This window comes from Carettochelys insculpta, chromosome 2 (genome assembly GCF_033958435.1).
Source record: "Carettochelys insculpta isolate YL-2023 chromosome 2, ASM3395843v1, whole genome shotgun sequence".
In the NCBI taxonomy this organism is placed as follows: Eukaryota; Metazoa; Chordata; order Testudines; family Carettochelyidae; genus Carettochelys; species Carettochelys insculpta.
Genome location: NC_134138.1, coordinates 264,183,715 through 264,206,721, shown reverse-complemented (window position 1 = coordinate 264,206,721; position 23,007 = coordinate 264,183,715). Strand labels below are relative to the sequence as shown.

The following is a 23,007-nucleotide window of genomic DNA, read 5'->3' as shown; positions in this document are numbered from 1 at the left end:
TACTGACTTCACAGTCCACCGTAGAGTCTCTGCACCTCTGAAAGCAAGCTCACTCATTGGGGTGCCCAGGCACGGAGTTACCTGCTTAACCAAGAGCTGCCATTTGAAGATGTTGGCCTTAGTCTTCCACATTTCATTATATCATTGCTTTGCATCAGGCTGAGTGAACTGAGTCCAACCCAAGGGCAGGAGATGAGGAAGGAAGGTCAGCGCTGGAAGGCTGGATGAAAGGGGTGACTGATGAGGAGGGACTTGGAGGAGAGCAGTGTTGCATGGTGTGAGAAGCTGCAGAGTCATTTGTGGGAGAGGAGCAGGGATGTTATGAGGATGCCCCACACTGACAAAGCTGAGGGTGTGTATGGGGAAGTGGGGGAAATGTACACAGGACCAGAAGTTTACAAGGCCTTGTCAGTGAGAAAGTGAGGGAGATGCTGAAGGAGATTGAAGTAGTGCAGGAGGTTAATTAATGTAAGGGCTGGTAGAACAGTAGGGCAGAAAAGATAGTTTAGATTTCTGCAGGTTAGGTAGGTTTAAGAGGTGCAATAGGGAGACCAAAGCCAGAATAAGAGAGGTTGTTCTAAAGCAATACCTAGAGAGCAACTTTTGCCTCGCCTTCCATTCTGGACACTGTTAATACACACTTTCCCTTACATCCCACTAATGGTCTGGTCTTGCACCCACTGAAGTTAGTGTCACAATTCTTACTGATTTTAACAGGAGTGGGATCTGAGTGCAAGCATTTCTTTGACACAAGGAGAGAAGGTGGGTGAATTTATATCTTTCACTGGGCCAACTTCAACAGGAAAAAGAGGCAAGATTCTTAGCTCTTTTACCAACAGAAATAATTGCACCCACCTTGTGTCCTTTTTACCCTGGGACCAATACAGCTGCTACAACACTGCAAGCAACACAGTTAGACAGATAATTGACTCTTTCTTGGGGCAGTGCTACAGATGAGACCAGGAAGCATTATTTTGGTACTTGGTACAGCTGTCAGGTATGCAAAAGTAATTACCCCATTTCCACTCACTCAGCAAAATTAGTGATTTCCTCTTGCTCATGCATACCTCCTGCTGGTAGGGCCTCTGAAGGAGCAATGGGTATGAGAAGGGCAGCTTGGAAGGGTAGCAGATGTGGGCTCCTGCAGGAGGGCTGCTTTTGCATAATAAGTTTGTTCATGTTTGAAGTATAGATCCATGTTAAATGCTGGCTCTCTCTTTTAGTTCCTCCTCTTCATCTGTCATCTTCTATTTTGTCGTTCAAACTACATTTCCAACCTTTTTCTTACATGGTGTGTGGCAGCACAGAATGGTTCCAGACAATGTCAAGGTTATGGACTGCTAGTGTTAGGGGCTAACATGTAGCTGTTGAGTATTGTGCTTTGACTCAGTTCTGTGACAGGCAGAATTATTGCTATTACAATACGAAGGATTCCCCCTCCTCCAATTCTGTGTATTTGATTTGTCAGTTTTTATTGCCTTTTTTTTTTTTTTTGGTCCTCTTTACTTATAAATGCCAGTCTGTACTGGAAATGAGATTGATCTGACAAAGTGGGTCTGTCCCATGAAATCTCATCACCAAATAAATCATTTTGTTAGTATTTAAAGTGCTACATTTCTGCTGTTTTGTTTTGTTGGAGTACAGACTAATATGGCTACCTCTCTGCTACGGTGTTTGTAGCTGGTATTCACATTAGTTGTACACCTAACTTTTTTAGAAAATAATCAGGTAAGTGACCAGATATTTTGGATGCACTGTACTGAACTAACATACAGCCATTTGAGACACCTTATCCCAATATATCAGAGTCTATATATAATGGCAGCTGATGCTATATATCACTGCTTTTGAGCAGGTCAGTATCAGGGTGCAGAACTGCTTCTGAAGACGACACAATAATGAAGTCTTAGAACTTAGAAGTTATTGTGATTCTGTAAGCCAGCATGGCATCTCACCAGACAACATATCAAACCCATTCCCTAAAGTATCAAGATTTCAGTACCTTTCTTCAGCATTGTATTTCATTTCTTCACAATCAAACTGCTCAACAGCTGAGCTAAGAACACTCCTTTAAGCTCTCCTTGGCTACGTCTACACGTGCACGCTACATCGAAATAGCTTATTTCGATGTAGCGACATCAAAATAGGCTATTTCGATGAATAACGTCTACACATCCTCCAGGGCTGGCAACGTCGACGTTCAACGTCGACGTTGCGCAGCACCACATTGAAATAGGCGCTGTGAGGGAATGTCTACACGCCAGAGTAGCACACATCAAAATAAGGGTGCCAGGCACAGCTGCAGACAGAGTCACAGGGCTGACTAGTGCTTCCGGGGCAACAGCTAGCCACTCCCTTAAAGGGCCCCTCCCAGACACACGCAGCCTGCACAGCATGCGGTCTGCAGAGCCATAGGCACGCACACCTCGAGCGATGCAGTCATGGACCCCCAGCAGCAGCAGCAGCAGCAGCAGCCAGAGGTCCACCCAGCCGCCCCTGAAGGAGCAGTGCTCGCCCTGCTCGGTGCCATGCAGGAGGCAGCTGAGCACCTCCTTGCCACAGAGGAGGAGCTGCCCGCAGGGGAGGAGGATGCAACCCCCAACCCTGCAGCACCCCCGCCCCCCGCCATACATGCTGTCTGCTGTGGAGCTACCCCACGAGCACCAACTGGTCGGAGCGGCTGGTGCTCGGAGAGTGGGATGATGACCGCTGACTCCAGAACTTTCGGATGAGCCGGCAGACATTTCTGGAGCTATGCCAGTGGCTCACCCCCGCACTGAGGCACCAGGACACCGCCATGCGGCATGCCCTCAGCGTCGAGAAACGGGTCGGCATCGCTGTCTGGAAGCTGGCCACTCCAGACAGCTACCGATCCGTGGGCCAGCAGTTTGGCATCGGCAAGGCCACCGTCAGGGCTGTCCTCATGGAGGTAAGAGGACCCATGGGGGGACGGGGGGGAGGCAGCCCTGGCAGGGGAGGGGAGGGGGGCCCTGGCAGGGGAGGGCCACACACACCCTGCACACCCCTCATTGGTGCTGTCCCATGTGTTTCCCCTGCAGGTCGTCCGCGCCATCAACGCCCTGCTCCTCCACAGGCTCGTGAGGCTTGGGGACCCTGATGCCGCCATCACGGGCTTTGCCACCCTGGGCTTCCCCAATTGCTTCAGGGCTCTGGATGGGACTCACATCCCCATCCGTGCCCTGGAACACAGTGGAGGACGCTACTTAAACAGGAAGGGCTACCACTCAGTGGTCCTCCAGGCCTTGGTGGACAGCCGGGGCCATTTCCTGGACATTTATGTGGGCTGGCCTGGCAGCACCCACGACGCCCGGGTATTCTGGAACTCGGGCCTGTGCCGCCGGCTGGAGGCGGGGACCTACATCCCCCAGCGGGAGATCCCTGTGGGGGACACCACCATGCCCCTCTGTGTCATCGCAGATGTGGCATACCCCCTCTGGCCCTGGCTCATGCACCTGTACACGGGCCATCTGTCTGCCAGCCAGGAGCGCTTCAACCAGCGCCTGAAACGCGCGCCAGGTGGTGCAGTGCACATTTGGGCGCTTCAAAGGGCGCTGCAGGTGTCTCCTCACCTGCCTTGATGCGGGCCCCACCAACATCCCCCAGATTGTGGGCGCATGCAGCGCCGTCCACAACCTGGTGGAGAGCAAGGGGGAGGCCTTCTTTCAGGGCTGGGCTGTGGAGGCTGGCAGGGCCGATGTGCAGCCACCCGCTGCCCCCAGTCACCAGGTGGACCCCGAAGGGACCCGGGTCCGGGAGGCCCTGCGGGCCCAGTTCGATGAGGCCGTGGGGTGAGCGCTGGAAGGCCCCCCACTGCACCCCCCATGCTCCACAACACTCCCTGCCCCTACGCCCACACCACAGAGCACCCAAGAGCACCCCCCCCCACTTTTCTTGTAAATAAAAGCAGACAGTTGTTCGTCAACTCAAATATCTGTAGAACACTTATTATTATTATTATCAACAAGACTAACTATTTACAGGCAAAATCTAACTTATATATATGTATTATAAATAGGGATAAGATGAAAGGGGAAGACAAGGAAGGGGAGAACTATTTACATGGGGGGGGTAAGGATCAGCATAGTAACAGGGGTCAAATATACAAACTATTTACAACAAACTAACTTAAAACTGGGGGGAATATATACAAAGGGGGGGCATGTCCTGGGCCCCACACCCCCTAAAGTCCAGCGCTGGGGGTGGGCGGCCGGGATCCCCACCTCGGCCTCAGCCCTGGCTGGGGCCGGCTGGGGGCTGGGTGGACCGGGAGATATGGCTGGCGGGTGTCAGCTGGCCCCAGGTCCCCCTCGGCGGAAGGGCCCTCAGTGATGGGTGGTGGTGTGACGGCGGACGGCGCAGCGGCTGGAGCAGTTGGTGGAGCAGCAGGTGGAGCAGGCAGGGCGGGCGCAGAGGCGGACGGCGCAACATGTGGGGCCAGGTAGTCCGTGGTACGGTTGAAGGTCCGCATGTAGGCCCCCCATGCCTCCTGGCGCCAGGCCAGCGCCCGCTCCTGCAGCTGGAGGCAGCGTTCCTCCACCCACAGCTGCTGCTCGGTGACCTCCAGCTGCCAACGGTGGAGGGCCAGCAGCTGGGGGTCCTTCGCCGTCGGCTGGTGGTGCTGGGTCCGCCGTCTTCCCCGCCATGGGGCTGGTCGGTCCTCCGCCGAGGGGCTGGCCTGGAGTTATGGCCCCGGAGGGCTGTCCGGGACTACTGACGCCTCACCGGCGCTCTCCGGTCCTTCCGATGGTGCAGCTGCGGAACACAGGATTGGGGGAAGAAGAGTGGAGACAGCCGTTAGTGTGGGCCCCGAGCCGTGGCCCTTGTCCCCCTACCCCTGTGCTGCAGGTTGCCCATCCCCATCCCCGGGAGATGCTGCTGTGATGGGGTTCAGGGGTCCCCCTGCACTGCACCCCGTCCGCTGGCAGGAGTGACTCTCACTCACTCAGCAGGTACAACAGGAGGTTTATTAGGCAACAGATGCCCAGTTTCTCACAGAAGCGACAGTACAGCAGTCAGAGACGGTCCTTCCAACCCGTCCTGGGGAGAAGACCCCGAGGGGTGCCCCTCTGGGGTGTAGCTTTCCCGCTTCTCAGGCTGGCTGCCTTCTAGCTCTCCCTTCCCCTAGCCTCTAACTGCCACCCCCGATTCAAACCCAGCTCAGCTCCTCCCTCCTCTTTGTTCAGGGCAGAGGTTTTACCTGCCAGTTGTAACCCCAGGATCATCCTTACCCACTGGGAGCTATTCAGCTTGTTTCTCATATGTAGCCTGAGTCTCGCATTTGCATTCCCCCCACTCCATCCCATGCTGCTGCTGCTGCTGCTGCTGGGTGTCCCACCCCCTACCCCCGGGGGACCCTCGAGGTTCCGCTCCCCCCAGCCCCAGGGATGGGGCGTGGCACTGTCGTGCTTGGGGGGGGCAGGGGCTGATGCACTCTTCTGAGGGACATGCCACTGCTGTCCTTGGGGACGTGGTCATCTGGGCATGTGGAGGGCCCTGGTCATATCTGTTACCCCCCACCCTTCAACCCTGGGGGTGTGCACCGGCGGGGTACATACCTGACGGTCCACTCCCACGGTCGGGGGACACCTGGGGGGCGGACGCCCGGCTGGAGCTCCTGGATGGCAGAACGATCCTCAGGCCGGCGTCGCTGGAGGAGGACTCCCCATCCTCCTCCTCCTCCTCCTCCGGTGCCCCGGGGGTGGGTTCCTGGGGGTGGGGCTTGCCTCCGGGGTGGACTCCGCCTCCGGGGCCTGCTGGGGCTCCTCGGCCAAGGTATCAAGAGTGGCCGGAGGGGAGGAGTTGTGCCGGAGGCCCAGGATGTCCCTGAGCTCCCTGTAAAAGGGGCAAGTGATGGGGGCGGCCCCAGATTGGCCGGCCATATCCCGGGCCGAGGCGTAACCCTGCCGCAGCTCCTTCACTTTACTCCGGACATGATCCGGAGTGCGGGCAGGGTGACCCCGGGCGGCCAGGCCCTCGGCCAGGTGAGCGAATGCATCCGCATTCCGCTTCTTGCTCCCCATTACCTGGAGCACCTCCTCCTCGCTCCAGAACCCCAGCAGATCCCAAAGCTCGGCATCTGTCCAGGAGGGGCCCCGCTGCCGCTTCCCCGCCTGGCTGCTGGGCTGGGAGCCCTGGCTCCCCTTGGGGGGGGTCCCCTGGGGGCGTTTAGGGGGCTGGCGTGCGGCCATCGCAGCTGGGGGGGGTGTCTGTGGTGGCTGAGGGACGTGCAGGCTGGCCGCGTGTCTGGAGATAGCGTCTCTCAACCCCTCAGCTGATATCCGCCATGGAGGACCCCGCAATTTCGATGTTGTGGGACACGCAACGACTGCACGGTCCCTACTTCGACGTTGAACGTCGAAGTAGGGCACTACTCCCATCCCCTTATGGGGTTAGCAACTTCGACGTCTCGCCCCCTGACGTCGAGGTTGACTTCGAAATAGCGCCCAACACGTGTAGCCGTGACGGGCGCTATTTCGAAGTTGGCCCCGCTACTTCGAAGTAGCGTGCACGTGTATACGTGGCTTTTCTGGGAGTGAAAGGGCACAGGCCTGGTCTCCTTTCCTAGCTGGGTCTTGAGATTCTCTCCCTGAACTATAGCTACAGTCCCAAGAACCTTTTATTAAAAGTGCCACACCCAAGAATTGGACTAACTGGCCCCAGACTTTCCACTATTCTTAAAAGGGACAAGTCATCCTGTAACTGAGTTTAATTATCCAGATGTTTTTGGGAAACAAGACCTTCAAATGACATGCCACCAAGGGAATTAATACAGTGTAATAAGGGCTGTTTTGTTTCCGGATTGGTGCACGAGAAACAAAACCAAACCAAACAAAAATAGCAGGATGGTTACTATAGCAATTTGGATACCAAAAATGTCTCTTGTGGCAGCCTTTATGCCCTGTGGGCATCTGCTAGTAGCTTTTCACTGGTCCTTGGGCAGGCACACAATCCTCAAAAGAAGGTGATGGTTGTAGCCTGTGTGCCTGGAGGGGTCATTACACACTCCTTTCCCACTAGCCCATGTTCATCTCCAACAACGCATATCATCCTGGGCAAGGAGAGAAGGAGGCAGGGCCATGCTACTATGTCCTGTCTAATAGAGGAGGCTAGGCACATCCAGAGGAGCAATGGATGGTGCAACCTTGGTAGAGCCCTATTAGGGCTCTTCCCCACCTCTTGGCACTGTATGGCCAGTCTCATGCTGCCACTGCAGCTGCCGAAGTAGGGTTTGTTATCGGACAGAGGGTGCAGAACAGTATTAGTTCAGCCTCGCCATGGTGGGGAGTCAAGTGTGCACACAATGGACCAGTGAGAAAGATCAAGAGAGAGATGGTCAGCACAAATCTCTGGCATCCTAAAGCGGATTCAGGACAGGTCTACACTACATCTTTCCTGAAATGTGGAACACGGAACCGGCCACAGTCCAGTATGTGATCCTCCACTTTCCCTGTGCTGTAACATATTCATTTAATAAGAATTCAGCAGTGGGGAATACCATTCTCCTGGTAATTTGTAATTGAAAATGTACTGGATGAAGACTTATTCATCTAGCGAAGAAAGTCTCTTGTGACTTTTGGATCTCTTGATTGTAATAGGATTCAATAGCTTAATGATATAAATCAGAAAGTAACTTTTTTCTCCCCATGAGACACTATTGTGGAGTTATATCATTCATTGCAGGAAACTGGGAATTTAGAAGCAAAAGAACACTACAGGCTAATTAAATGTAATCCTGCCTCCTGCCCACAAATCCTTCATATTTATGAAAAATAAATTAAGAGTAGAAAAAAAGCACTAAGATGTCATGATAATTAGAAGCAAATGAGTTCCCTTAATGTAGTTGATATGACCCAGAAGACGAGCTAAAAGATTTTCAGGTGGCATTGCATCAGAATTCAAGACTGTATGTCTCAAGATCTACTGCTTACATTGCATCATATAAAAAGTTGGCATAATACCACAGAGCATCAGGGGGGTAGCCATGGTAGTCTGTATCCACAGAAACAACAAGAAGTCCTGCGGCACCTTATAGACTAGCAGAATTTTTGGATCATAAGCTTTCATGGGCAGAGACACGCTTTGTCAGATGCGCGTTACATCCAAAAAATCTATTAGTCTATAAGGTGTTGCAGGATTTTTCATTGTTTTTGATAACACTGCATCATTCTGCCCTTCCCAGTTAGGGTGTCAGTTAGTTTCTAGGTAAAGATCAAGGTGTTGGTCTTAGTATTGGTTGTCAGAAACTACTTGAGAACTGGTTACTTCAGTGTAAGGGTAGATCCCAGCTAGATGGTAAAATAATTTTGTGTTGGTCCCAAAATGGAAAATGGAATCACTGAAGTAGACAGATATGGTGATTTAGTGTAGTATGTTTCCTACAAACTGACTTCTGCTCCACTTCATGCAGTATCCATACATTTCAAACAGCCCAATAATTTTGGCTGTCCATTTATATGAAATATTTTCATTAATGGTTTAGTGTTTGTTACACATTCAGATTATTTGAAACAAAGTATGTAGAGTTAGAGTAAAAATTAACATGTTCTTTATTGGATCCAAAGGATAAAGTAAAACTTGGTGCTGGAACAATTTGTATAGTATGGATGCTGAGAGCTTTTGAACCAACCTGTAAACCCTAGGGCCGTGTCTACACTTGGCCAAAATTTGGTAAGAGCCATGCTAATGGCCAAATTAGAGAATACTAAGGAGGCACTGAAATGAACAGTGTTTCAACCTCTCGTTATTGGGAACTTCTTCCTAGCTCATATGTTACTTAAAATGCCAGTTCCTGGAGCCAAGTGTCAGTTTGAGAATCTTGTCTTTTATTTAAAAATGTAAGTTTGTAGCCTCATGATTGCAGAGTAAATCTTGGAAATGGGACCAGAAAATACTGGAGTGGTGGAAAAATTAATACACAAACATAAAGAACCTAATATTTTATTTTCAGATCTCATGATTTTTTAGCCAGTCTCATGATTTTTGGGGGAGCTTGGCTCGTGATTTCCAGAGAAGGCAGAGCACATAAATACTTAATACAGTGAAGAAAGGGAGCATCACGGGCTGAAGCAAAACGTGGCAGTGTTCCAGACTCGCCATGGGGCTAAAGTCACATTGAATACCTTTGTAGACTCTCAGTTACCCTGGGTTGCTGTGTAGGAAGCTGTTACCCATTTTCTCCCCATTCCCTGAGCATTAAAACATTCTTTCTCATCTCTCCCAGTCCCTCAGCCCTTTTTTCTGTGTTTTCACCATTTTACATTGTATTGACATAGTTGAAGTGAACTGATGATCTACATCCAATTCCTCGCAGATGAGTGCCCATATAGAAAATCCAGTGCCACAGCTGGCACTAATAGGCCAACCCATTGGCTGTGTCAGCAGAGAATGGAGGTTGTGGAGACTGAACTGTCATCTCATCGATAGCAAAGCTGTGGCTGAGGAACATTAGCAGGGCAATATGTTAAAAACCTTCGCTGATGATGGATGAAGCTTATTGCACCCTTTGATTTATTTATAATAATAAATGTAAGATTTCATGGAAGATTTATATATAAACCAATACCTTTCTTATTCATTTGGAAGGCTCTTTCCCTTCTTGACATTCATTCCAGAGGGTAGGATTCATTCTGTTATCAATAACTGTTCTTTACATTCAAAAACCAGTTTCTGTAAATGCAGTTGTGTATGTGTGTGGGGAATTTTCAGTACTTCTTCCAAGTTTTGTTCCCAGGTAGACTTGCATGCAAATAGGGCCTTTGTGCACTATCTCACAGTTCTTATTCTGGAAAAACTTCAATTTACACCAGTATTGAACTAGATGGAGAATCCAGGATATTGCTGTGACAATGCTAACCAATCAAACTTTTTTCTTTCTTTCTATCTACAAAGAGATGTGAATGTCACATGTAAAAAAAATTGTGAGAAGTCTAATTTATGTAGGAGTCAGCCACCAAACTATTAATTAGGCTTCTTTTCCTTCCATAGCGCCCCCCCCCTTTTTTTTTCCTGAAGGAAGCAGTCTCATGGAAATATCCATTCAGCGCAGACGGAGACATAAAAAGGGAGTGATGTGGTGTAGGAATGCTGTGGCCCCACATTCGGTTTTTATCCTTTTAGGGCAGGCAACTGAAAGCATCTGATCAATGGGCCCTGTCCATCTTAAAAGCAAGCAGGATGACACTCAGTAAGAGTGCAAGAGAGTAATACTGAGATTGTAATGCTATTATCTAAATTGGTGGGATACCCTCACCTTGCTGACAAACCTCACTGGCTTTGGGTAGCAGAAAGAGAAGAGAAAATGCAGGTTACGCCTCCCTAGTCTGGCACCTTTGGGAGAGGTTAATGCCCACCCCAGTCCCTGGCTGCCCCCACTGTCTGGCTGCTGCTCCCTGGCCCGGCAGATGTGGCTTGGCTGCAGTCAACTCCCTGGTGCCACGTGGCTGCCACGCTTTCCTGCTTACCAGCCCAGGCCCACATAGCTGCTGGGGGATTCTGACTCCCAGGCCTAGCCCTGCACAGCTGCTGGGGCACATTGACTCTCTGGCCCCAGCCCTGAGCAGCTTCTGGGGGACTCCAGCACTCCAGCCCTGGTGCCTCTGTGGGGCTGTTGAGGGATGCTGCCTCCAGATTTGGCCCAGATGCCCCCTGCAGAGCTGTCAGGAGGCTGGCTGGGCTTGCCCTCCTGCCCCAGCACTCTGTTCCTGGCGCATCCCTCCTCCTGCCAGATGAGGGATGTTGCCAGACCAGAGCATGCTGGTTTTAAGAGGTGCAACCGGTACAATGAGAAATCCCTGGAAAGGCAGCTATATTGCTGTGTATACACGTGCCCCAAACTTCGAAATGGCCATGCAAATGGCCATTTCGAAGTTTACTAATGAAGCGCTGAAATGCATATTCAGCGCTTCATTAGCATGCGGGCGGCAGCCGCACTTCGAAATTGACGCTCCTTGCCGCCGCGCGGCGCGTCCAGACGGGGCTCCTTTTCGAAAGGATGCTGCCTACTTCGAAGTCCCCTTATTCCCATGAGCTCATGGGAATAAGGGGACTTCGAAGTAGGCGGCGTCCTTTCGAAAAGGAGCCCCTTCTGGACGCGCCGCGCGGCGGCAAGGAGCATCAATTTCAAAGCGCGGCTGCCGCCCGCATGCTAATGAAGCGCTGAATATGCATTTCAGCACTTCATTAGTAAACTTCGAAATGGCCATTTGCATGGCCATTTCGAAGTTTGGGGCACGTGTAGACACAGCCTTGGAGAGATTTAAAAGATTACACCAGTTTAGCTTGGAGCAGAGATGAGTAAGAGGTCAATAATAGGGACAATGAAAATAAGAAAAGGTAAAGGGAAGGTCAGGACTTACCACAGTAGTTATAATGCTGCTCATTTAAAACAATTCAAATAGGATGCTTTCTTACACAGTACGGATAAACTTTGGAACTCATTGCCACGTGATCTTTCTGAGACTATGATTTTCACAGAACTCAGAAGAAGAAATTGAATGTTTTAACATATTATCTACCACATTTAAATGACCTTTGATCAGACTTATAAAAAATATCAGTCCTTATGTCTGAGTACATAAAGCATCAAGTTTGCCTGTGATTTGCAAGGAATGTCCCCAGTGAGTATGTTATTGCTCTATAATCTGTATATTATCAGGGTTTATACCTCTGAAGCAGGTGCCTGCCGCTGCAGGATAAGAAATTTGAATGAATTTTACTTCAATTTGGTAAGTATTTCCTCTGGCACAGGAGGGAGTTTGTGGAACAGAGAAATCTGAGGGGTCAAAGGAGAAGATAATATTTTATTTGATGCTTTTTTTCCCTCCAGAGTTGCTGTTCAGTTTAAATTCATTATTGTGTGTGTAACCGCAAACTACTTCTCCCAGTGTGCATTCCCTTGCACTTGTTTGTGCTGATTTTCTGTCACCATCCTGGTGTCTACTTGCATTTTTTTTGCCCCAGGTCATAGTCAATTCTTTATCCTCATTTCTCAAAATGGTCCTATTGACTCTGTAGAAGGGTGACCTCTTGTGGCCAGTATGACACCAATTCATTTCCACGGGAGGTTTAACTGAAATAGATTGTTGAATAAAGTGCCTGCCTTGCATTTCAAAGATATTAGGTGCAAATCTTTTGGCAGCTGAGGTTTTTATTTGTTTACGCACAGTCTCAGACACTGTGGTTGATCAGTTTGTTAGACGTACCTTGGAAGTAAAGAGATCATCCCATACTGCATTCGGGGGGAATGAAAACGTGAATGCAGAGCTATAGGCACAGTCTAATTTCATTGTTAATATTCAACCATTTCCCTCTATCTGTGCTGCAACTGCAGCACCCTGCAGCCTGAACATGAACAGAAAACGCAAAACTTCTTTTAAGTGGCTTTGTGCTCTATCAGGACTGCTAACATCTGTAGTACAGTTGGGAGCATAGGCAAAGAGATGAAGAAAAGCACAGGGGGAGTAAGAAAGCCAGCCGTGGGGGCCACATTTGGATGAAAATTTATTCATAGACTCTTTTCTTATTGATGTCAAATGGATTATTACATTTATGAGTAACGCATAAGGTCGCATGCTGTCTTGGGGCAGCCAAGCTAAATGAGGCAGATAAGTCACCATGCAACACCTCGGAATGATGCTCCCACCAACATCAGACTCTTGGAGTCTCTGGATAAGACCCACATGGGACTGGGGAAGTGGGAAAGGGAGCAAACACCATGGGTGGCCTCTCCTGGGGGATCACCTGCACAGGGTAATGCTGACCCCTGGACTGAGTGCCTTTGAGTTTCTGGGTGGAGATCAAAGTGCTGGTTTTAACTTAAATTGCACTAAATGAGTTAGCTGAGATTAACTGAGGGACAGCTTCTGCAACCAAGTCATAGCACCTGTCTAGGACTTGAACTGACCATACCCTAGTCATAAAGGGAGGGGGCCTGTGCCAGGGTATTTCCAGGCAGGTTCCTTGGCTCTAGAACTTCCTGTCTGCACTTGGGCCAATGAGTGTTCACTACAAGTTAAAACTCCCAAATCTGGCATTCTGGCAGGACCATGGATCTTGCAGGAGCAGAGATTCCCGGGGCTGGGAGGAGGAAGGGGCCAGCCAGACCAATGGCATGAGCCCAGGGCAGGGCAACCACAGCTAGCGGTGTGGCGGGAAGAGGTAGGAGGGCATCAGCAGCCAGAGAGCCTAGGCCAAGAGCAACAGTAGGGAGGGGAGCCCAGGAGCAGGGGCTGAGGCCAGGGTTAGGGGCAGGGGCAGAACTGAGCACTCCTGGTCTAACAAAATCCCTCGTCCGGAACCACTCAGGTCCTGAGGGTGCTGGATGTGGGAGGTCGAAGCTGTACAAAGCTCACCTTTCTGTGAGGGGTTTTGTGAGGTTTGCGGGTGCTTAGAATGGGGAGTTCTTTGCTGTTATTGTTTTGGGGGGAGGGATTTTACACTGACCTGGATCATTTGGGTTGGGCAGTTTCTGTGTGTGCTTGCAAGAGGGAGTTTTGTTTGTGTATTTTTGGTCAATTTTTAAATATGTTGTACAAGCTGCCATATAGTGAACGTCTTCAGGAGAGCCAGGGTAGAGGCACTTCAGTGAAACCAAAATCAGTTCCCCGTTTCTCCCCTGGATCTTTGGAGAGCACAGCTTTACCCACGGTGGACACAGCTGAGCTACAGACCAGGGGTGTTCTGACCTACGGATTTGGATCGGGCCCTTAGAGCTGGCCACAGAATCTGGCTCTTCAGCTGCATCTTGCCTCATTGAATTCAGGGTTTTAAGATATGGGGTTTGTCCCATTTCTGCTCATTATCTGAACAAACTGATCTTTTTCTAAAGACATACATAGAAATTTGCACCGGATTTATATTTGGAAATTTTCTAGGAGGCCTCAGCCTGTCTTTTAACCCTGGAGACATAAATTTAAAAGGCTTTAAAAGGCTGTTAGATGCATGTCGATGGTGGCGAGGAGGAATCTTTCTGTCATCAATTTGCCTGGGATATAATTGTGTTATACTTGCCTACTGCCTCTGAAAAAGCACCAGATTGGTGCAGTGGGCACATGCTGCATTGAAGTGACGAATGATTAACACTGTGTGTTGTATAACAGAACACACTTTGTCGTCTTGTGCTTACTTAATGTACTGATGCAATGTGATATTCAGCAGTTAGCTAAATTATAGTAAACCACCTCTTTAGAAAAGTTTTCATCTTTGCTCTTCATGCAAAAAGTGCTAAAGGCAGTAAAATGATAATGACCCATAATGCCCGCAAGATAGAAATGTGTTTTGTCCTGGAATTAAGGGCTATACAGTGCTCATGGTATTATAGGCAAGCTGTTCTCTGTTCCGAGCTGCTCCCTTACAGCAATGTGGGGGAGCATAGCAAACAGTAGCTTATTTCTGAACTGTGGGGTAGCAGCCCTGAAATAAATATGCTTGTTGTTCGAGAGTGGGGCTGAGTTGAGGCTGGAGAGTATTACTTTAGAGCTGCACGAGGGAGCACTCCCCTGTTTGCCATGGAGGCCAACTCCACTGGACATCATTCTGTAGCAATACTCATGCCTGAGGGGATGGGGATGTGAAATTGTGGGTCAAGGGCGTGCCTAGGCTGGGAACTAGAATTTCCATTGGTCTGTATGTTCTCTTATTTCCTGAACCCCACACTGCAGAGCTGCTTTGGTGCCACCTCAGAGACTAGCTAAGTGGGAAGATTTCTCTGATTTTCCTCATTATGTTTTTCCCCCTCCCATAGTTAAAGCACTTGTTGGCGTGTGCATTGGGTTGTGGGTTGACTGGTAATATAGGGCCTTAATTAAGTCTAATTATTTGTGACTGCACTTCTTAGAAGATTGATATTAAGGTTACCATATTTGACCTTCCAAAAAGGAGGACAACCCTGAGAGGGAGTGTATCTGTATCAGTATTTATTGATTCGCATTGTGTGTACTATACATGGCTACCCCTCTGATACTATGCACCCTATAACACATTAATACAATGTGAGTTGGTAGCTATTGATACAGATATGCTCCCTCTCAGAGAGGTCCTCTTTTTTTATATGGCAACCTGATTGAAAGAAAAACTGCAGCGTGACTGGGAAAAATGAGATCTTCATTTTATAAGGCTTCATTGCAACCCTTGGCTGGTCCAGGTTTGCCCATGATTGGGGATGAGCTGCAGATTTTGTCTATGTGATTTACCAGGCCAGCATTTCAGCAGTGCAATGCTTAGAGAGTTTGCACCATGTTATTTCTTATCGTGCATCCTCTGAATCCTTGCTGCTATACTGAGGAATACGCAGTGCCTGCCTCTCAGAGAAACTCTGATGAGTCAGCTGTACATTGTTTGCACTGAGTTACTATGCAACTTATCCCATTAATTGCAGTAGGAGAGGCACTACCCAAAGTGAGTCATTAAGCTACATCCAGACGTACAGTCTAATAAAAAAAACAGCTTCTCATGTCATGAATGCAGAATAAAATCAATATTACTTCCTATGCTTGGCTATACCAGTGCTTCTCCAACATCCTCTTCTTGGTCTTTTTCTTTCCATCCACTGTGTTTCTGTGAATCTTCTTTGTTGTATTTGTCCCCCACCAGACTTTCCCCAGGTCCTTTTTCCGTTGCTTTAAATTTCCTCTTTTTCATACTGTGCCTCATTATAACTTGGTGGTTTTCTCATGATCTAATTTCCCCACTCAGTTAGTGGGAGCTGTGGTCTCTCTGCACATTGTAGTTTGGGGCTCTTTTCTGCGGCTCTATCGAATGCACAGGTCACAGACACATCAGCCTGTTCACTTCAGCTTGCTGCACTTGCTGTTTCCCATCCCTCAAAAACATTTTTTTTTTTTTACTGGAACTCCCAAGCCCATCACTTCATCAGATGCATGAGCTGAAGCGGGTCTTTGCCCACGAAAGCTTATGCTCCAAAATATCTGTTAGTCTATAAGGTGCCACAGGACTTCTTGTTGTTCTCAAGGATAAAGACTAACATGGCTACCTCTCTGATACCTATAAAAAGAAAATGTAGTCAGAGAGTGTTGTCTTTTTGATGGCTTGTAACTGCTGGGGTGTGCTTGGCTGTGTCTGATGAGCATTTAGAAGCACAAATGTCCTTTTAACTTTTGCCTTGTAAAACAAACTTTACATTGTTTTGGCATAATGATATCTATCATCAGCTTCTCTGCATCTCTCTTTGGGTGCATCTACACTAGCCGGCTACTTCAAAGTAGCTGGCACAAAGTCGAAATAGTATGCATCATGTCTACACGTGCCATGAGCTATTTCGATGTTGAAATCTACATTAGGCGGTGAGACGTCAAAATCGCTTTTCCTATCCAGAGATGGGAATAGCGCCCTACTTTGACATTCAACATTGAAGTAGGGCGTGTGTAGATGATCTGCCTCCCGCTATGTCGAAATAGTGGGCCCCTGCATGGCGGCTATCAGCTGAGGGGTTGAGAGACACTCTGTCCAGCCTCTGCAGGGCTCTGTGGTCGCTGCGTGCATCAGCCCTTAGCCCAGGGCTTCTGGCTGCTGCTGCTGCTGCTGCAGCTGGGGGTCCATGCTGCATGCACGGGGTCTGCAACAGATTATCAGCTCTGTGGATCTCATGCTGTGCAGGGAGTGTGTGTCTGGGAGGGGCCCTTTAAGGGAGTGGCTTGGGGCTTTGCTGGCCCCTTATTTCAACGGGGAGCGCTTGTGTGTGTAGACGCTCCGCATTTCCTTCTGGGGTGGCTCCTTTCGACGTTCTCTGTTGCTACTTCGACGTTGAACATTGATGGCACCAGCCCTGGAGGATGTGTAGATGATAAGCGTCAAAGTAGCCTATTTCAATGTGGGACCAGGCCAGAGCTGGAACCATGGCAGCTCCAGGAAGTGTGGGGCTGGGACTAGAGTCCACAGGAAGCACAGGGATACCTGGTGGCAGGAGCCAGTGTCTGGCCACCCCCCACAACAGCTGGGTGTGCATTCCAGTGGGTGAGGGAAGGCATGCCAGGCAGGGTGCTCATTGGGGCTATATCAAGCAGTGGACTTGGTTGGGGGTGTGGCTGGGGTCCTCCCTAGTCTGGCAGATTCTCTTGTTTGGGACCCATCAGCCCCAAGCACGCCATATCGGGGGGGCTGGTATGCAACCTCTGTAACTAGATAGCTCAGTGGCTTGAGCATTGGCCTGCTAAACTCAGGGTTGTGAGCTCAATCCTTGAGGAGGCCATTTGGGTAGTAGGGCAAATAGATGCCAGGGATGGTGCTTGGTCTTGCTGAGAGGGCAGGGAAGTGGAGTAGATGACCTCCCAAGGTCCCTTCCAGTTCTAGGAGGTGTGGATCTCCAATTCTAATTTTAATAATTTTTTAACTCTACTTGTACTCGTATAACTTAAGCTGGTCAGAGGAACAAGTTTAAGTTGTACTAGTATAAACTCTTGTATTCCAACATAACTTCCTCCACACAAGTTGGTCTTGGCAGTGTAACTCTACTGCTGTAACTATACCAGCAAAGTATCGGAGGGGTAGCCGTGTTAGTCTGGATCTGTAACAGCAACGAAGGGTCCTGTGGCACCTTATAGACTAACAGAAAAGTTTTGAGCATGAGCTTTCGTGAGCACAGACTCACTTCATATTTTCCAAGACCAGCATCTGATGAAGTAAGTCTGTGCTCACGAAAGCTCATGCTCAAAACTTTTCTGTTCGTCTATAAGGTGCCACAGGACCCTTCGTTGCTATACCAGCAAAGTCTTCCCGTTGTAGGCTAGGGCCAGCCCTTTTCACTTGTTCAAGGAGTTCCATGGATTCAGAAGGAAAACATGCATTTGTGAGATTAGCAGGATCTGTCCTGCATGTTTGTTCAGTCTAGGAGAGGTAATAATGGTGTGTTAGAGGTTCACTTGTTCATCTTATGCACAGGTAAGCAGGTCTATATAGAAGTCTGAGATTTAGGACAAAGTGTGGGAAGTTTTAATAATTTACAGCATGAGTAACTTGAAAGGAAAAAATCTCTGCATGCAGACAAAAAGCCTTCAGGAAAGGAGGCAGATTACCTTGATGTTTCCCTTTGAAGGAATGAAGACAACTGACTAGTAGCCTGTTGTATTCCAATAAAGGCAAGTTCTGCATTTTAGACATAGAATCTTCAAAATTTTCACCTCCACCCTATTTTCAAAAGAGAAAGAGAGGCATTTTGGAGCCAAAAAGTCCTTGATTTTCAATGTGATTGAATTCATTTGAGACTGTCGGTTTCAGTAGCAGTTAGGTATCTAAACAGGTTAGGCCTCTAAATCCACTTGAAATAAATTGAACGTAATGAGATAGATGTTTTTGGAAATCCTAGTAGGTGCTTATCTGTATCTGTAGGCCTCTAAAGACCTTTGGTAATCTGTTTTAAGGCCCTTTTGAAAATTTTGCTCTAAGTCTTTTCACAGGATTCAATCCTGTTCCATTGAAATCAATGGGAGTTTGACTATAGACTTTTCTGGAGCAGGATTTGGCCCCATTTGTGTCCAGCAGGTAGAAACTTAATTCAAGGTTATGCACAGTCCTTCTGCATGGGGCAGCAGAACATCTCAAGTCCCATGTGTGCCCTTTCCCTTGTTTTTAAGTGTACACGGTATCTAAAAGAAGTGGGGCCTGGACAGATCATAGCTGTGCTTGAGGAGGGAGGGACTTTAGAAAGATACTCAACTTGCTGCTAAGACATTTTCCTCTGCAGCCTATCTCCTGCGTAATGCAGGATTGAGTTCCAGGACATTGCCTGGTCTGCATGTCATTTTCATTGTTTGTACCATACTCCAATACTGTTAGAGCTTCATACCCGTACCATGGAAGGTCAGTCCGTAAGGTTATTTCTTGTAGTTCTGTCATCATCCATAATGCACAAATATGAAAAAAAAAATTAGAATTTTTTCAAACTGTCAATATCCTGCAAGTTTTAAGCAGAGGAGAAGTAATCTAAGGGTATGTCTATGCAGCAGCATTATTTCAAAATAAGAAATTCCAGAAGAGATTTTCCAGAACAGTTTATTTTGAAATAACACTGCTACACACAAAGGCTACGTCTACACTAGCCAAAAACCTCGAAATGGCCATTTGCATGGCCATTTCAAAGTTTTTAGCTAGTGTAGACATGGCCAAAATGCATTTTGAAAGAGCCCTCAGCTATTTTGAAATGCAGCATCTAAATCCAATAGAGTATATTTCGAAACAGAGCCATTGGACACACTTTGGTTTGTTGTGAAATAGGCTGTATTCCCTGCCTATACAGCCCCTATTTCAAAATAGGCGTTATTCCTCGTAGAATGAGGTTTACCTATTTCAAAATAAGCCAACTGCTATTTTGAAATTATTTTGAAATAGTGGTTGCTTTGTATAGATACTAGCAAAGTTATTTTGAAATAACAGCTGTTAGAAATAGAGCTTTGATAATAATTTTGACTTTGCTGTGTAGACATACCCAAAGTGACCTAAACCTCCAACTGCCAGAAGCAGAGACTGGCTGAAAAGGGTGGATCGCTTGAAATTGCCCTGTTCTGTTCATTACATCTGAAGCATCTGGCTCAGGTCACTGTTAGAAGATAGGACACTGACTTAGATGGACCATTGACCTGACCCAATATGGCTGTTCTGATGTTCTAACTCTGATATTCAAAAAATCAATTATGTAATGGAATAAACAACATTATGCCTAAAAATTACAATTTTCAGCAACATTTACACTGACTAGCAGCTGCACTGAGACAATGAGATTCAGTGATGACCTTTATCAACTGTAGTGACAGCTATTAAGCAGAATGCAAATTCTCATCAGCTCACTGGACTGGAATTTGTTAGAGGCAAAGATTGCTGTGTTGCTTTTGTCTTTGACTGAGATATGTCCCATTAAAATGACTACTCTTTTACCAGAGCAAAACACACATTTCAGAACAGAAGCCTGGGAATAATATTCATTGATTCATTTGATGACCAAGATAACATGACTAGAAGCCTAGATAAGCCTTATTGTGTTTTTCCTGGAATACAAAAACAATGCAGATCAATTTCTTCTTCTTTTAAGCAAACTAATTCTCTGTTCATGAAATTGGCCCCTTTATCCAAGGCGTGTATTAAATATGATAGCAAGATAAAAAGCTTTGACAAATGAATGCTGGTTTTGTCTTGTTAAAATGTGTTTTGATAGTGCTAGAAATACATACAAGAGATAAACACAAGAATTTAAGCTTGTTAAACTGTAAGAAAAGAGATTTTTGTCATTTACTTTGAACTATGGAATTGCTTTGACATACTAACCTTAGGGATATTTTAATGACCAAGCGGTCAGGACTTCAGTTTTAGGTTTTATTTGACAGACACCATCTCCAGCAGCATGCTCTACTGGAATGCAATTACATTACTGACACCAGAAAAGAGGTCCACTTTCCACACCCCTTTGTGCAGTACCTTGATTTTCCTCTGGTCTTCTCTCATCAAAATGTTGATCAAGCCCAACAATTATCTAAAGGACCCTCACAAACCTCACCACCTTCCTGTCATTTCTTTGACCTGGCTTTTTGTAAGATAAACACATAGCACCCTCCGCTTACCCTGTGCATGCATATGTGTGTATAATTTAAAAATCTGAACAAAAACCCTCCCCTGCCCACATTTCTCCCCCTGGAAAGAGGATGAGAAAACACAAACATCACAGATGTCAGTCATGCTGCTCAATGCACTTCCGGAAGGATTTCAGGGACAGCAGTCATGAGTATGCTTTCGGAACCTATACAGAATAGATTAGTGGTCTTGTGCCACACTCATTCTAAATACACTAGAAGACAGCAGCTCTTTTTGGAACAAATCCATAGTTAGTTCTGTGTAAATAAGCAACTTCACTGGCTAAAATCTGCCCAATTTCCTAAACTTTTTTTTTCTTTTTCCTGCAGATAAAGAATTTATTTATAGAAACCAGAATGGGACTGTGATCTTGCGGAATGTTGAAACAAACAATTCAACAATATTAATAGAAAACAAAAAAATTGTAAGTATTTTCTTTAATAAGCAGGGTAATTTCACACTTTGCTGGCATTCAGGTCAATAATGTAGAAAATGACATTTAATTTCTAACTTCGTGTCTTGCCAAGCAAAATGCTGTGGGCTAAGCAGCTACAGATAGTGTGAAATGGAATCTATGCTCGCTTTATTAAGCCAGAAGCTCAATTTCCTTCTGTGTATAGAAAACTTGCTGCCACAGGTATTTGAAGCAAACCTTGTATGTCACATGTCACTGAAAGAGAAATACCTCAGGCTTTTACACAGCTACTGCACAGAATGTTGCAGTTATAATTTGCTTTATATTGGTAGGACTTATTCTCCCCCTCCACACCCCACATACACCAAACACTTGGGAGATGCTGATTTTGTTTGCATCAAATTTGAAGTATAATGAAAGTATAAAAAGAAATTATGTGTAAAACATCTGGAGCAATGTAATTGGGTCACTGCGTGTCGGCTTACAAGTAAAAACCTAATGGGTTATTGCAATGATGTGTTAGTAAGGGGTTCCAGAAGTTGAGAGAATTAAATGAAGTGTAAGACACAATTAGATCTATGCAGAAGATAATTAAAAAGTTTTGTAACCTTAAATCCTATACCAAATGAGCACAGTGTGATGATGAACCTAACAGGTTAAAGACCAAACTCTTACCAACATTTTCTGTAAAAATGAATAGATCAAGTTAGTAAAAGTCAGTTGCCTGACATAAAAAGTACGCTTGCATTTACAGTAGTAATGAAAGATAAACCCCATTGGCTTTCTAAAATTAATGCCCATGCATTTGGAGAAGAGTTTCTAGATGAGACACTGATAGCTCAAATTAAAATCGTACACCACTCTGCTATAGACAAGCGATCTCTCATTTTGGACAGCCTGCTCTGGTTATGTCATATCTGGAGTGCATTCCTGTTCAGATAATTTCCACATAATTATATCGATCAAGGGCTACGTCTACACTAGCGCCAAACTTTGAAATGGCCACGCAGATGGCCATTTCAAAGTTTACTAATGAAGCGCTGAAATGCATATTCAGCGCTTCATTAGCATGTGGGCGGCCGCGGCGCTTTGAAATTGACGTGGCTCGCAGCCGCGTGGCTCGTCCCGATGGGGCTCCTTTTCGAAAGGACCCCGCCTACTTTGAAGTCCCCTTATTCCCATCTGCTCATGGGAAAGGAGCCCCGTTGGGACGAGCCGCGTGGCCACAAGCCGCATCACTTTCGAAGCACCGCAGCCGCCCTCATGCTAATGAAGCACTGAATATGCATTTCAGCGCTTTATTAGTAAACTTTGAAATGGGCATTTGTGTGGCCATTTCGAAGTTTGGGGCTAGTGTAGACAAAGCCAAAGGGCACATCAGAGTGCAACCTCAAACCCCCAAACTCCACTGGAGGAAGCAGAGCTGAATGTCAATTGCATCTTGCCTCTTTTTCTGATGCAGTGAAAGCCCATCTGTAGATATAACCTTGATGGAATTAACTCCTTCAGTCATTCATCCCCTTCTGGCCAGGGATGGATGAGGAGACAGAGCAGCAAAACACTAGATGAAAGTGGCTGGGAAGGCAGAAAGCAAGGTGGCTTGGAGGGTATTGCTGAGGGTCTGATTCTCTGTGCAAATGCTGCTGTTCTCTGCTTATGCACCCAAGCACACAGAATAAACATAGCGTTTATTGTCTAACTCCCCCCACCATATAGGAGGGTTTTGGATCTCTCTAACACATATGCACCATCTTCCCAATGCTTAGCCATTTTGCTCTAAGTTGCATTGACTGGAAACATCTTTTGCCAGGAACTAACTGTATTTCCATATGCAGGGGAATCTGTGCCTGGCTAAGAGAACTGCTTCTCTGTCTACTCTGCAGGGCCAAAATGGTGCAAAGCACCATCAAAGAATCCACTGCCCTCTGTCATTAAACTTTTGTCATTCTAAGTTTTGTGCAATCAAATTTTCTTCTCCTCCTCATGCTTAGAAATATTTG

At 47.1% G+C, this 23,007-nt stretch overlaps 1 protein-coding gene across 2 annotated transcripts in view; it reads left to right on the top strand.

Annotated features, from left to right (window-relative positions):
* Positions 1–23,007, top strand: part of DPP6 (dipeptidyl peptidase like 6) — a 612,774-nt gene that overhangs the window by 351,437 nt on the left and 238,330 nt on the right. For both annotated transcript variants that reach the window (XM_074986299.1, XM_074986298.1), the window contains one exon: positions 20,922–21,016. In XM_074986299.1, the coding sequence (XP_074842400.1) occupies positions 20,922–21,016 (95 nt within the window). The remainder of the gene's footprint in view (positions 1–20,921; positions 21,017–23,007) is intronic.